The following is a 13,620-nucleotide window of genomic DNA, read 5'->3' as shown; positions in this document are numbered from 1 at the left end:
TTATATCCACCAAGAGGTTAACATATTACATAAAAGTTGTTTGCCACCCGGAGCAATAAAGGTGTAACATATCCAGTCCCCCTGTTTTTAACGTCCGCATGATGGAGGCGTTTCGTTCCTTTTTTAGATGAACAAGTCAAGAAAGTCAGGAATTCACTTTACTGTTCCCTGACATCTTCCCTCGAGTCATGAATAATACAAACGAATCATCTCATTATTGCAGTATTACACCTTCCAGACAAGACTGCATCTATACAAGCTGCTACTGGTGAGGACAATTGAGTTATCCACAGCAGATATTAGGGTATTTACGCTACCCTGTTGATAAGTCTCTTGTATTACTATCAATGAAACTGTGCGGCAGGACAGTGAATACATTTGTGTTTTTATTTACTAAAGTTGATTGTCCTGTTATGCCTTTTCTTAAGAGGAATTCTGCTTCGATGATTAAAAGGTTTTTCTTTTGCCTTTGAAGGAACCTTTAAATGCTATCCGGATTGTCACGAATAGAATTAAGTTTGTTACTGTGGGGTTTTTTTTTTGCGGAATGTTGTACCCTTAACGGTGTGCATAACCCCTTTTTAATCTTAACAGTAGCGCTCTTTTTTCCTGTTTTGTATTTTTATTTGAGGACATGAATGATGAATTTAGTTTACATTACCTCTAGTCGCCTGCCAATCTACCGATGCAGACTATTAAACTCTTTTTTTGTTGTCAGCGAAGAGAATGTCTGGAAGCTCTGCGAACACATTATGACTCGAAAACAATACCCTGAGGGTGGAGTTTATGCAGTGTTTATATCCAACGAAAGAAAGATGGTAAGCTGTCACATATACCCCTGTTTTCACCAAGTCTAGGAATATATGCACAATGTATATACTGAATATCAAAAGAAATGTATAGCTCTGTTTTTGCTGATTGGAAAGACGGTATGCAGATTTCTGATTTTGTTTAATTGTTTTTAGAATCATTGTAATCATTTAATACTGACTGAGTGAAACACACGAATGACTTTGTTACATGAAAACTGATTGGTAACAGGCGATGAGCACATTTCCTAGAATAAACAGGACACAAGCTCTCTTCTCCAAAAATGTCTGTTTCACACTTCAATTTCAATTCAATTTATTTTTATATAGCACCTTTCACAACAAGGTTGCCCCCAAGGCACATATCAGTGTGACAGTACATGACGTTACAGTCCAGAAAGAGAAAAGGCCAGAAGACAACGGAGGAGAGGAACCAAAAACTCCTCTGTAAGGAGAAAAAAAAACTCTAGGGGTCCAAGGTCAACTGGCTGCCCAACCCCTCTGGGCATGCTAACATTAAACAATTCCAAAAAAGTACTAAATGTGGAGTATTGAGTCTTCCATCATGTCCTTCTGTGTGCCAGTACTCCATGCAGTTCTCTGTGGACCAGCAAATCCTCCTGAACTATAGCTACAGTATATTCGTGATCTCCCTCTTGGATCCATGGCAGAGATGCGGCATCCAGCTCAGATGGTGCCCAGCTTGGAACCTCTCAGCACTTCAGCAAAAGTCATTGAAACTGTTGAATGCCAAGGTGGAGGAAAATGAATAGAAAGAAAAAACGCATATGACTGCTACGCTCTGCTTAAATCAAGAGAAAAATGACTCTGTGTCACCAGTATGACACAATACCCAAATTACTGGGACAACAATCTCAAAACTGCTATTTTTGCTTTATTGCCAGTCTGTATTTGTGATCATGAAATTGCTATGATTGGCATGTCCAATCTAAGATACTGTAACGCTCCGGGGTTCACGTGGGTGTGCGCCCTCGCCGCTGCCGCCTCAGGTCGGCCCCCCACCGTCAGGGACTCGAACCCGGGCCTCCAGCGTCACTCAACAGGGACCCAGCCACTAAAGAGAAATCTCCCATCAGCCTAGTGGCTACGGTCCCTGCTATTCACAGGGAAGGGCGGTGACGTCACCGCGCGGATAAGCCGGCTCTCACAACCAATGGAGGCCGTATGCGTTACAATACTTTTTATTTTTAGGAAGCACCATTCATATGTTTGCTAACATTTGATGAAAAAGAAACTTTATATTCAACCCAGTGATTTCAAGTAACTGGGACACTTGCAGCACAATTTGATCCTACAAATAAAATCATGAAATTAATTTTCATTTTATATGTTGATTAACTTAAAATGTGTCTGTTTTCTGCCTCCCTTTCAATAAGCTGTAAATGACGTATTAATGGAGTACAGTCTGTCTTGTGTTTCAGGTTCCAATCTGGAAACAGAAGTCAAGCCAAGGAGATAAGCCAGTAATTTGGGTAAATTGCACAGATAAGAACCCTGTTCATCCTGAGCCCCAAGATGAGTGTCGCATTAGAGAGTGCAATTTCAGATGCACCTGGTGGTAACCCAGCAGAATTAAACAGATATGGCATGACGAATAAAACCTTTATCCCTGTGCTAAATTTGTGTGTTCCCCCAAATGAGAAATCAACACAATAAAACAAAAGAGAATTACTGACAGCTGAGGCTGATTAAACCTGGCTGTTGTCACTCCTCCCCAACCTCTGTTATAAACTTCGTATCTGGGCAGTGAGAGAGAAGGCAAACACAGCTCTCCCTGTCTGAGATCTTGAATTATTTTGTTAATCTAACTTGGTTCTTAACAGATCTCTAGCTCACTGAATCCTGCTCTCTAGGTGGGTGGGTGTTTCACGTGAAAGGAAGAGCAAAGGATTAATGATGAATAAACAGTTCTCTCCTGATTCAAGTTTCATGACATGTATATTAAATATATTATACAATCAAGGTCCTGGATGACCAGTGTGTCTGCATTTCTTTAAGGCATGATGAACTATGGGAAGCTATTATGCACTGTCTAATTAAGCCGGTAACTAGCTGATTTATCTATTTAACGTCTGAGTTGCAGTGCAGACCTGCGGACACATCAATCCAAACTGATATACACATTATTCTCTTCCCCAGGACTACCATGTTATCCTGCTCCATGAGAGCCGTGAGGGCCAAACTTATATCTACGATCTGGATACCGTCCTGACCTACCCTTGTCCATTCGCTGTGTACGCAAGGGACGCCCTTCAATCAGATGATTTTATCAAACCAGCTTTTAGGAGGTACAAGGTTATTTCTGTAGATCAGTCACAAAATTTTACTTAAGTATTCTTAATTCAAAACTATTCTTTTTAAATCTATCCCTTTGGGTTTTATCATTTGTCTTAAAAATAAAACCTTATGGTGAATATTCCCTCTGTGGTCGAACGTTGACACTCCTACTATGGTCTGGGTTGTGATTACTTTCAGGAAACTGCGGGTTGTGCCAGCAGAGCTGTACCTGAAGAATTTTGCATCCGATCGATCTCACATGAGAGATGCCAACGGGGCTTGGCGTGTGCCTCCACCTCCATACCCGTGCATCGAAACACCAGGTATATGTCTTTTTGTTCCACCAACTATTCACTAAAATCAAGCGTCGATGTGCGAAAGACACAATCACTATGTAAAAAAGTGCGTAAGGCGCACAGTACCGTAGAGGTATGAGTAGTTCAGCCATGTTTGAATTGCCAAGAATATTTGGATTCACTAAATCTAACACTTCTTCAGGGGCTAAAAAAGTCAATTGTGGGATGTCTTTAAAATTGGAAGGATTACTGATCTTTAAGCCTAAAATTTGGCACCACTGTCCACCATGGCTTCAGGAATGCATTTCAGAGGATACTCCCGATATATTTAGGAATAAACTGTTTTGAAAAATTTTAAATATTAAAATTGTCCTTATGAAAAGTGAAATTTGAAACTTTCCTCTCCTCCTCTTCTGCAGAGTCCAAGATGAACCTGGACGACTTTATCAGCATGGATCCCAGGCGAGGCTGTGGCAGCGTCTACACCTTAACAGAGTTTGTGCAACGATTTGCCAAGACCTGATGGCAGACTACTTCAGAAGAAAGAAATTCATTGGAGCTGTAAATTTGTTAGTGACTGTTCAGGACTGTTAGGGCATAACAAGGTGTTCAAAGTAAAGAATGCATCCTTTGCCTTTAACAAAGTATTTAAAAGGAATAATCTGGAGAAGCATGGAATCATATTTACCTCCCATTAGAAGGCATGGTGAGAATATGAGAATGTGGTGTTCTACTGAAGATTGTTCACTAGCAGAACACAGGCCAAAACGCAAAGCTCACCTCTAAAGAATGTTGTCCTTCAAAATGTGTACAAATACATGTAATAATTATAAGTCTACAAAATAGCATTTTAATTGCAGCTCCAGGTGTGTTAAAGTACTGGACTTTTTTGTCTTCAGAGAAAAATTATTCAGGTATGCAGAAATTCCACTGCAATAGTCTGCGAGGTACAATGGCCATGTACAGAGTTCTGAAACTGAAAGGAGCACATTTGTCCTGAAAGCTAAACTTCCAAGAATTTATAGCAAAAATTTAAAATGTTTTTAATAAACTTCTTAATCCTTTCATCATAATGTGTTTTAATCTATATAGTCCTTCATTAGCATATAAGTAAACACTACAACCTTTTCATTCCCAAAACATGATTGTTATTGGGATTACTGACCAAGGAAGAGTTGACATTTATATGCTCAGCTAATTTCTTCTATTTAAATCTGCTATGAAACTGGGGAAGATCCTTACAACCTAAAACATGTTATTTTAAGTCTGTTTCATATGCAATATACTGGAAATGTTTAAGTCACTTGCGGGCTGGAATAAATTATTCTTGAAGTTCTCCAATATGTATAAAACAGGACTGGCCATTAAAGAATGGGGTCTAGATTATTGTTCCATTACCAGTATTTAATAGTTCATTTAAAGCAGTGAAGATACAAATGCTAAAAAGTTCCGAGTTGGTAATGCAGTATTGGTAAATTAATGATTAAATCTACACAGCTCCTCAAAAAAATATCAGTCAAGGTAAACAGATGCTATTTTAGGCAATAGCAGCCAGATAGTCTTTCACTTCAGTGGGGGAGAGTCTTCTGAACCCTGCTTCGTTGCAGATGCCAACCTCTATGTTATCTTCAGTCATCTGCCCTTCAAAACTTTCCTATGACAGACAGAAACCATAATGTGTTACATTTACATCACTGCTAATTTAATCTACATTAGAGAAATGCATAAAAAGAACAATGGCACTGCATCAATGTTTTTAAACCATGTATTCAGATCTGCAATACGGTCTATTCAGTTCATTTTAGGGCAGCAATGTTTTCCATTAGCTTTTCATATATGCAGTACAAAGTCATAATTCCACTATCTTGGTAAAATTCACATCAGATCAGAAAATAGATAAGAGCTTTACACTTACATTTAATCACTAATTTTGTTAATCACAATTCATTAATAAGGAATAAATACCTTTCTGTTGGAATGGAGGAAAAGTATTATAAAATAAAACTTGGGTTTTCTTTTAAATACATAAATTCCAAGAAACATATGGGCTCCTCTTATTCTTACAATGTAGGTTTTAGCTTGAGAATCCTATTTTCATTTGCACCTAAATACAAATTATTTTTCAATTGTTTCCAAAGTCAAATTGTTTGACTTTGACAAAGTTCCCAAATTGTTTCCCACTTGGGGTTTTCAATAGTTTTTCCCTGTTCACAGTGGGCAATGGGGCACAAGAATAAGATTTCAAGTTTTAAAATATTTAATTTCATTGGTTTGCAGTCGGCAGTCTCATTTGTGATGAGCCTGACTGCTTCTTGCACAGCATCAGTAAAGAATAAGGTCAGCATTTCACCAGAGAAAAAATAACAGGTAAACATCCTTCATAATTAAGGTTAAAGCCTTTTAAACAATATGTTTTACAGAAGGATATACTTGAATTGGGTCTTGGAAATTATCAGTTTATTACTGAAATTAAAGTCGAAAATGAAAAAACCCTACCTTTAGCGTTAATATTGCTGTGTGAATAGCATCTTCAAGCTCCAGATCTTCATTGTATCTGTAAAATCAAACATTTTCTTAAGATTAACTTTTTAATATATGCTATCAAACAGCAAACCATATGTCATTTGTTCTCTCATACATCCGTGAAAACATTGCATGGATATTTTTCAGTTACTCTTTCATGATTGACAGGAATAAAATGGATCTGGCATAAAGATACTTGTCGCTTGTTAAAGCGATGTAGTCTGTACATTTTCTTTAAATTGTTTCATGTCTTTTAAAAGCAAATCAGTTTACGTCTCAGAATAGTTACCTTTTCTCAAGGAATGTTTTTCCATTTACGTAATTCTTTCCCATTGCTGTTGCTTTCCAAGCAAAATACGCACCCTGTGTGAAAACAATTACACTCTTAATTTAATAAGGGATAATGCAAGTATTATCATTATCATATTATCATTTTTTTTATGGACCGACTATGGACTATATAAATTCTAGAAATAAGGGACGAAGATGTCTGATAATGTAGTGTCCAGTAATGTTGAACTTGTAATGAAATAATGCTGAATACTCACAGTGGGAATATAAACATCACTCACAAGCAGTGACCCTGAAAGTCCTCACTGCACTGATCTACAGACCATGTAGCTCCCTGCAGGAGTTACTTTGAAACAGGCTGTGGGATGTCTTCTTTAGCAAGTCAGACAAGCCAAATACCCTCATTTTTTTGTAGCTTTACTTATGTCATAGCCCATGAAATGCATGTCGATTCATAACTTCAAAATCAAGGTTTGTGCTTTATACATTGAAATGCAGCCCATCAGCTCTGCACATATTACAAAAACACCACACAACAAGACAAAATTGCAGAAAGAAAGAAACAGGTATGTAGAAACCATTCTGTCTACCGGTAAATATACATGACAGTCACATACCGGGAAAAACGGCCTTATCGGTTAGTTACAGAGTTTACTTACAGATGGGTCTGACTGGAACAGATATGGACGCCCCTCATCCCAGCCAGCAATCAGCAGTGACACTCCAAATGGGCGCACACCTCTAAAATTTAAAAGGCAGGAGTGAAATAGTTGTATAGAAAGAATAACATTTTGAATAAGACCTTTTCGTAATGCTAACACCAAATAGTAAAATCCCTACACAGTTCTGAGAATCTTACTCAGGCGATCCCACTTGAACGTCAATATGCAAGGCTCCTTTATCCTGTGATGTGTGATGGGATACCCTCGATGTGAATGAACTGCTGCTCCCAACAACATTTCACCTCTTCCGATCACCGTGTGTCCGCACGGCAATTGGAAACCCGCAGCAGCCAGACGCGGGGTCTCGGAGGGTGGGGGGATACGCACCCGGACTGTGTGTACTCCTGCATGACGGAGGCGACCCTCTGTACCAGCTGCGCCGTGGGGATGGGCTCCTGATACACCAGGAAGTACTGCTGAGCCAATTTCCTCGCCCTCCGGACCAGGACCCTGTCGGCACACGTCGGCAAGAATAATGCAAGACCGGTTTTCCGTTTCAGAGGGAATGGCGGAGATTTTCAGGACCTTAAATCCACAGGGTCATTTATTAGCCATTTACCTCAGAGGCTGCTGCCCGTCAACATACAGCCATATTTAAGACCAGGATCAGCAGTTGTACAGTTGTCTTTTTTTATTTCTACATTCAAATGCACGAGATGTGCAATTGGCCGTGGATAAAACATAAAAGGATTAGGAGAATTGTGCTGGAAAGAAAGCTGTTGGATTGTTTTCCCGGTGCAGAATGGAAAGAAAAGTACCTGTAATCCGGACCCATGCCACTGTATACCATTCCTATGTGTTTGGTTATTGGCTCCACCTTGTGCACACTCTGTTCATCGTACAGGATGGACTTCTGTTTCTTCTCTGTTGCCAGTACGACTCCGTTTGCAGCTGAATAATCAAGTGACACCAGATTAATTCCAAGCACAAACTAGGACTAATCGCCATAAGATTGAACAGCAACAAATAAACATGCTCTGTGCTCAGACATACATAATTCAGCTTTTTCCAGCTGATGTACTATAGCAAAAATATTATTTGATGACAGCTTTATAAGAAGCGGAAAAGCAGATACTCGCAAATTATGTAATAAAAAGGGAGAGGAGAGCAGAAAGCTAGTAAAAAAGGTTTAGGCTTGAAGCTTTAGTTTATTTTTTTCTCAACTAGAACTAGAAACACGTCATATTCGACAGATTTTCTCCTTTATAAAAAAGGACATCGTACATTTAAAATAAACACAGTCAAGGACAGCAAAATAATGCCCTTTACCACATTTACATGAACTCAGGAGAGAGAAGATTTTAAAAGACAAAGTATAAACTTCCCATCTGCGATTAACCACGTTAAGAGAAATCACACTGCGGTAAAGAATAACATATTGAATTCGAAGAAGCAACTTTTTGCTTTATTTACCTTTGATTCCAACAGATGGAGCCCCTGCAGCTACAGCAGCAAGCGCATATTCGATCTGCACTAGCTTGCCCGAAGGACTGCAGAAAGAAGAGGTGACAGACTTGAGGAAAATCGGCCATGCCGTCAGACACGGAAAATTCACGTACCGCGAATCTGAACTTTGAAAACATACAGTATAGAAGTAACCACACGATAAGGATTAAAGAAGTTCATTTGGCTACTCTATAACGGCAGAAGAATAATGCTGTAAAACACCATGGGTACGATCGGTTTACCCTTGCCTAAATACTACCAGTCATTCTGCACGTTTGGTGTTCACATGCACTGCTTACAGAGGCAGAGGGGCAAAACTGTCTGTACCACAACGACTGTACTGTACATCCCATCGTGACATGTTTGCGTGTATGATAAACAGGAAATGTGTAGCTTTCATATACTGTTCATGGAGTATACGATCACTTGTTGGCTACTACACGTGTTTAGTTAATAGGCAGGAAAGAATATTATTTTGCAAGATTATCCATCTTAGTATAAACTAACACGAATTGAAAGTGAAAGTACAGCTAAACTCCACAGCCAAGCACGGCTATTTATCACTAGTGCCACGGATCTTAATCCATTTATATACACACGGGGAGCTATACAATAAAACGAGGTGTAGAATTAACATTTTAGTAACACATTTTTAACTCTTTAGTAGTGCAAACTATTAAACGATTAGAAAAATCAGTGAAGACTCTTAGGCCAACGGAGTGACTCTGCAACTCTACACAAACGCATCGCATCTTAAATGCCCAATGCCGATCAAGTATGTAATTGTAAACGCTCTGCGAAACTTTACAATTCATCGTAAATCATACAAACCGTTCACATCCCCCATTCTTCACTTCAACTAGAACAAACGGTTGTTTACCTGAATGTAGTAAGGGAAAAGCTGTAGCCTCTTTCTGCCATTTCGCTCACTTGCCGGGGGAACTTGCGCCGGACCGTACCAGTGTCGCAGAGCACTCTGGGACTTAAACCTTCCGGAGCAGTAAAAACTACAAAATCCAGGACGCTTTTCCGGCTCTTAATAATGTCTTGCGCTGGTTTATTTATTTTTTTGTAATTATCACTTGAGTACAAATATATATTGATGCATGAACGTCAATGTTGTGCGAAAGTGTGCTACCTTTGTGCAATAAAAGTCTGAAAAAGTAGACAATTTTCACACAGGATAAACTACATTTCCCATAAACCTATATTCCGTTCCCATAAGCCCGAAATGATATGCGCAGTCGCAGTGGATCACTGACCCTGTGTTTGTTCTAACTACACGTTTTGATTTTGACAAGCAGGCAATATGGTGTGGTTGAGAACATCGGGGTTTCTTTGTTTTTTGAGACGTTCTTTGATAAACCTGGAATTGCGAATTCTGCAGGTCGCGGGGTTTGACAGTAATTTAGGTAAGTTTGACTAGCAATTTGCGGAATACAGCGAAGAGGATCGACTTACTGATTCTGGGGACAGAACAAAATTCATGACATTTGGCAGATAGCACGTAGTTTTAATGTGCACACAATCGCAAAGTGTTGCATGCGTGCAGCAAAACTGTAAACCTAACTTGGGAGGGACCGCGAGTGATGAAACGTCCTATGAAAAACGTTTCTACTTCTTTTATGTCAAAATATGATTAAATTGCACGATACTGATTCTGGAATCAGTTCGAGGAACAGCAAGAACCCGAGAATGTAACCAGGACCTGCACTGGCAGGCTGAAGTAACTGAGTGAGGGTCATGTACAGAAAAGCCTGTGATCGCAAATGTTAGAAATATTTTAAATGCTCTTTCTCGTGTCTTTTTTGTTCTACACATTTAATGTTGTAGACGTCCTTGTTCTTGACATTGCCTGTTATTGATATGATCCTCCTCACGAAACTGGTTTGTGTGTTATTCTTTTTAGCTGCCTATTAAGCACAAGGGAACGTAAGAGAAGCTACAAGCAAGGAGACGATTTGGTGCATCTTAACGTTTGGTTGCTAGTAGCTAATTAGTCTGAGGGCACATTGTGTTTCCTGTGCGCTTAGTAGACCATTGATCAGGTTCTACATGCTATTGGCAAAACTGATAAAACTGGCATATCTCATGATCACAAGTCAGCTGGACTAGTTGAGCACACCAGGGCTGTGGCCCATCATGTCTTTATAGAGGGCTAGTCTTGGTAATGATAATAATAATAATAATAATAATAATAATAATAAACTTTATTTTATATAGCGCCTTTAAAGGTGGCTTCTCAAAGCACTTTGACAACAACAATGACAACAACAATACATAAAAAGAATACACAAGATAAAACACAATTACAATATACAAAGGAGACATGGATGGTGGTACTAAGAAAAGCATAGGGGTGAAGAATGGAACCAGTTAAGTAAAGGCTGTTCTGAAGAAGAGGGTTTTGAGTCTGGATTTGAAGGAGTTTGGAGAAGGTGACTCTCTGATATCCTTGGGGAGAGAGTTCCAGAGCTTGGGGGCATAACAGGAGAAGGCCCTGTCACCCATATAATGTAGAAGGGCTTGGGGGACAGTAAGGAGAGCAGAATTAGAAGAGTGAAGATTGCGAGGTGGGGAGTAGGGCGATAATAGTTCAGACAGGTACAAAGGTGCCAAGCCATGCAGAGCCTAATAGGTGAGCATGAGGATTTTAAAGTCTACACGGAATTTGAGCGGATGCCAGTGCAAAGACTCCAGGATAGGAGTAAAGTAAACACGTGCACTAGACCTGGTCAGGATTCTGGCTGCTGAAGTTTGGACATAATGGGATAATGGGATAGGCAACATACTAAAAAAATTAGATCTTTCATATACTTTGAGATCCTGGTTATTTATACTAGCTCTTAACCCCTCTTGAAATGCACGTGTCACAACTTATTCTCCAAGTGGCCTGAGAGTCTGTGCAGTAGTGCTGTCACAGGCTGGAAACAGACTTTAGAAAAGGGGCAGCTTAAATTTAAGTCCAAGCGCAGCCCTCGAATCAAAACATTAGCCAGCAGTTCCAGAGTTTGAAAACGGGGGAGGTAAGCAAGCAGCCGAGATCTCAGAGGCTTCACTCAGTTTAGTCCCAATCAGATCTACATTAAAAAAGGTATCTGTGGTAAAAATGAAGTTGTCAAATAACCGGCCACCCTAGAGGGATTCGGTTTTAAGCCAAAGTCTTTTTTTTTTAAATAGCCTTTTCGGGTATGTCTACTTTATCATGGTGTTCTATAGACACAATATGGTGTTAGTGCAGTATTTGAAACAAATATATAATGGGATCACCCTCTCTCCTAAGTGGCTCGCTGCTGTGCTGACGCGCAGGGCCGTATCTGGCGCGGCGCACGCAGCAGCAGACGCGTTCGCTAACTCGGTGAGCGTCTGTGCTCCCGCAGCTCCAGCCTGGGCAGTGGAAGCGCCCTGCCTCCTCCCCCAGGCGGAAGACTCCGGTTTCCGCGACAGCGTCTTCTGGATGGCCGCTCCCAAGAAGCGCCGCACCATCGAGGTCAACCGCTGCCGCCGGCGAAACCCCACCAATCTCATCCCAGTCAAGGTACTCGCCTTCGCTTCGGTCCCAGATGTCAATGACATGCAAGCGCCCGTGGTGCTGTGGGTGGGTGATTCTCCACAGCTGCCGGCAAAACGTGAAAGAGTTTAACCGAAGAATGACAGTGGCCAGCACTCTTCAGAATTGTGAATATCCCATCAGGTCATCTTCTCAACAGTCAGGTTGAGACAATAACCAGACTTTCACCTTTCAAACAAGGACAAAAGCCTACTATAATAACACCAATGCACTGTGTTAGTTTTGATCCATTAATTTGATGCTGGCTGAAATATTGTAAAAATATAAATGTGTAAATGACACTTCCAATTCATTTTTTTTTGCCTAATTAGGAGCTGATCAAGAGATCTCATCTGTATGTTGGTAAAGCCACTGTAAATTCCAAGAGTTCTCCTTCTGAACATCTGCACCTTTGTCAGCTAGTATAGTGTTAAAAAGCTGCCTGTATGTTACTCATGGCTGGTCCGTTTGCTGCAGTGTTACTGTGTAGTGTCCACTACATGAATTGGGATTGATGAGAGGAGTCACCAGGGTATCAAAATGATTAATCTAACTAGGCCATAAAGTGAAGTGTCATGTGTGATTAAATAGAGGAGAAAAAACTATGTACATTATAATAATAATATTATTATTATTATTATTATTATTATTATTATTATTATTATTATTATTATTATTATAACACTGGGGGACTCCCCTCCACCACCACCAGTGTGCAGCCCCACCTGGATGATGCGACGGCAGCCATAGTGCGCCAGAACGCTCCCCACACACCAGCTCTCAGTGGAGAGGAGAACAGAGTGGTGAAGGTAGTTCATAGATGGGAATTATTAGGAGGCCATGATTGGTAAAGGCCGACCACAAACGTTTAAGGGCACTATGAAGAGGATAAAGTGTATGTTTGAGAGTTTCTGGAGGCACACTGATTAGCATCACTGCCTCGCAGGGCTGGGGCTCTGGGTTCATTTCCACTCTTGGTACCAGGTTTTTATGTTTTCCCCGAGTTTGTGTGGGGATTCCCCCCACAGTCCAAAGACATACTGGTAGGTCAACTGGCTTCTGGGAAAACTGGCCCTGGTGTGAGTGTCTGCGTGTGCCCTATGATGGACTGACGTCCCATCCTGGGTGTGACCTGCCTGATAGTATCCAGTAACCCTGTATTGGATAAAGGGATCCCGAAATGGATGGTCATCAAGTGAAACACTGGTGTAACCTCATAGGTTTGTGCGAGGTTGTTATTTTTCCTGGGGTTTTTTTTTTTCAGACGAACATTGCGCCGTGCCCGGAGTGCGGCCACCTCAAACTCAAGCACGTGCTGTGTGGTTTCTGCTACGAGAAGGTCCGGCGAGAGACGGCCATAATCCGAGGACAGATCCAAACACTGGAAGGGAAGCCCCTCAACTCTCCGGCCGTGGAAACCGTGGTGCTGTATGACAATGAAAAGCCCGATGATGCCGACAAGGGCAAACGAATTGTAGAAAGAACCAGGAAGCGTCCGTCCTGGTTTACTCAGTACTGATTCTGTAAAATTCCACCAATTAAATTTTGTACAACACATTCTAGTGCATGGTGTAATTATATCCTTTATAAATGGTCAATCAGGGACCCATCCTTCCTCTGGAGAAAGCAGGACCACACTGTGACAGAGTTAAAGGGACTGGAGATTCCTTCTCTGTTTGCATTAA

The 13,620-nt window shown here is 40.6% G+C and overlaps 3 protein-coding genes across 3 annotated transcripts; 2 read left to right on the top strand and 1 right to left on the bottom strand.

Annotated features, from left to right (window-relative positions):
- The first annotated feature begins 74 nt into the window (after positions 1-74).
- ntaq1 (N-terminal glutamine amidase 1) lies at positions 75-4,476 on the top strand. The gene is made up of 6 exons (XM_088600944.1): positions 75-268; positions 719-818; positions 2,252-2,302; positions 2,970-3,118; positions 3,306-3,430; positions 3,823-4,476. Exons 1-6 carry the CDS (start codon positions 189-191, stop codon positions 3,924-3,926), a joined length of 609 nt encoding a protein of 202 aa, XP_088457070.1. The 5' UTR covers positions 75-188; the 3' UTR covers positions 3,927-4,476.
- Positions 4,477-4,786: 310 nt separating this feature from the next.
- Positions 4,787-9,387, bottom strand: psma2a (proteasome 20S subunit alpha 2a). The gene is made up of 8 exons (XM_088600943.1): positions 9,266-9,387; positions 8,353-8,429; positions 7,698-7,830; positions 7,267-7,389; positions 6,877-6,958; positions 6,216-6,289; positions 5,900-5,957; positions 4,787-5,057 (listed from the first exon to the last, which is right to left on the bottom strand). Exons 1-8 carry the CDS (start codon positions 9,304-9,306, stop codon positions 4,941-4,943), a joined length of 705 nt encoding a protein of 234 aa, XP_088457069.1. The 5' UTR covers positions 9,307-9,387; the 3' UTR covers positions 4,787-4,940.
- Positions 9,388-9,625: 238 nt separating this feature from the next.
- mrpl32 (mitochondrial ribosomal protein L32) lies at positions 9,626-13,492 on the top strand. Its single transcript, XM_088600940.1, has 3 exons — positions 9,626-9,797; positions 11,766-11,923; positions 13,200-13,492. Exons 1-3 carry the CDS (start codon positions 9,695-9,697, stop codon positions 13,452-13,454), a joined length of 516 nt encoding a protein of 171 aa, XP_088457066.1. The 5' UTR covers positions 9,626-9,694; the 3' UTR covers positions 13,455-13,492.
- Positions 13,493-13,620: the final 128 nt, after the last annotated feature.

The sequence above is a fragment of the Lepisosteus platostomus genome, chromosome 12 (assembly GCF_059453375.1).
Source record: "Lepisosteus platostomus isolate fLepPlt1 chromosome 12, fLepPlt1.hap1, whole genome shotgun sequence".
NCBI classification, from domain to species: Eukaryota; Metazoa; Chordata; class Actinopteri; order Semionotiformes; family Lepisosteidae; genus Lepisosteus; species Lepisosteus platostomus.
The sequence above is the reverse complement of the archived record's forward strand: the minus strand, read 5'-3'. Positions and strand labels throughout refer to the sequence as shown.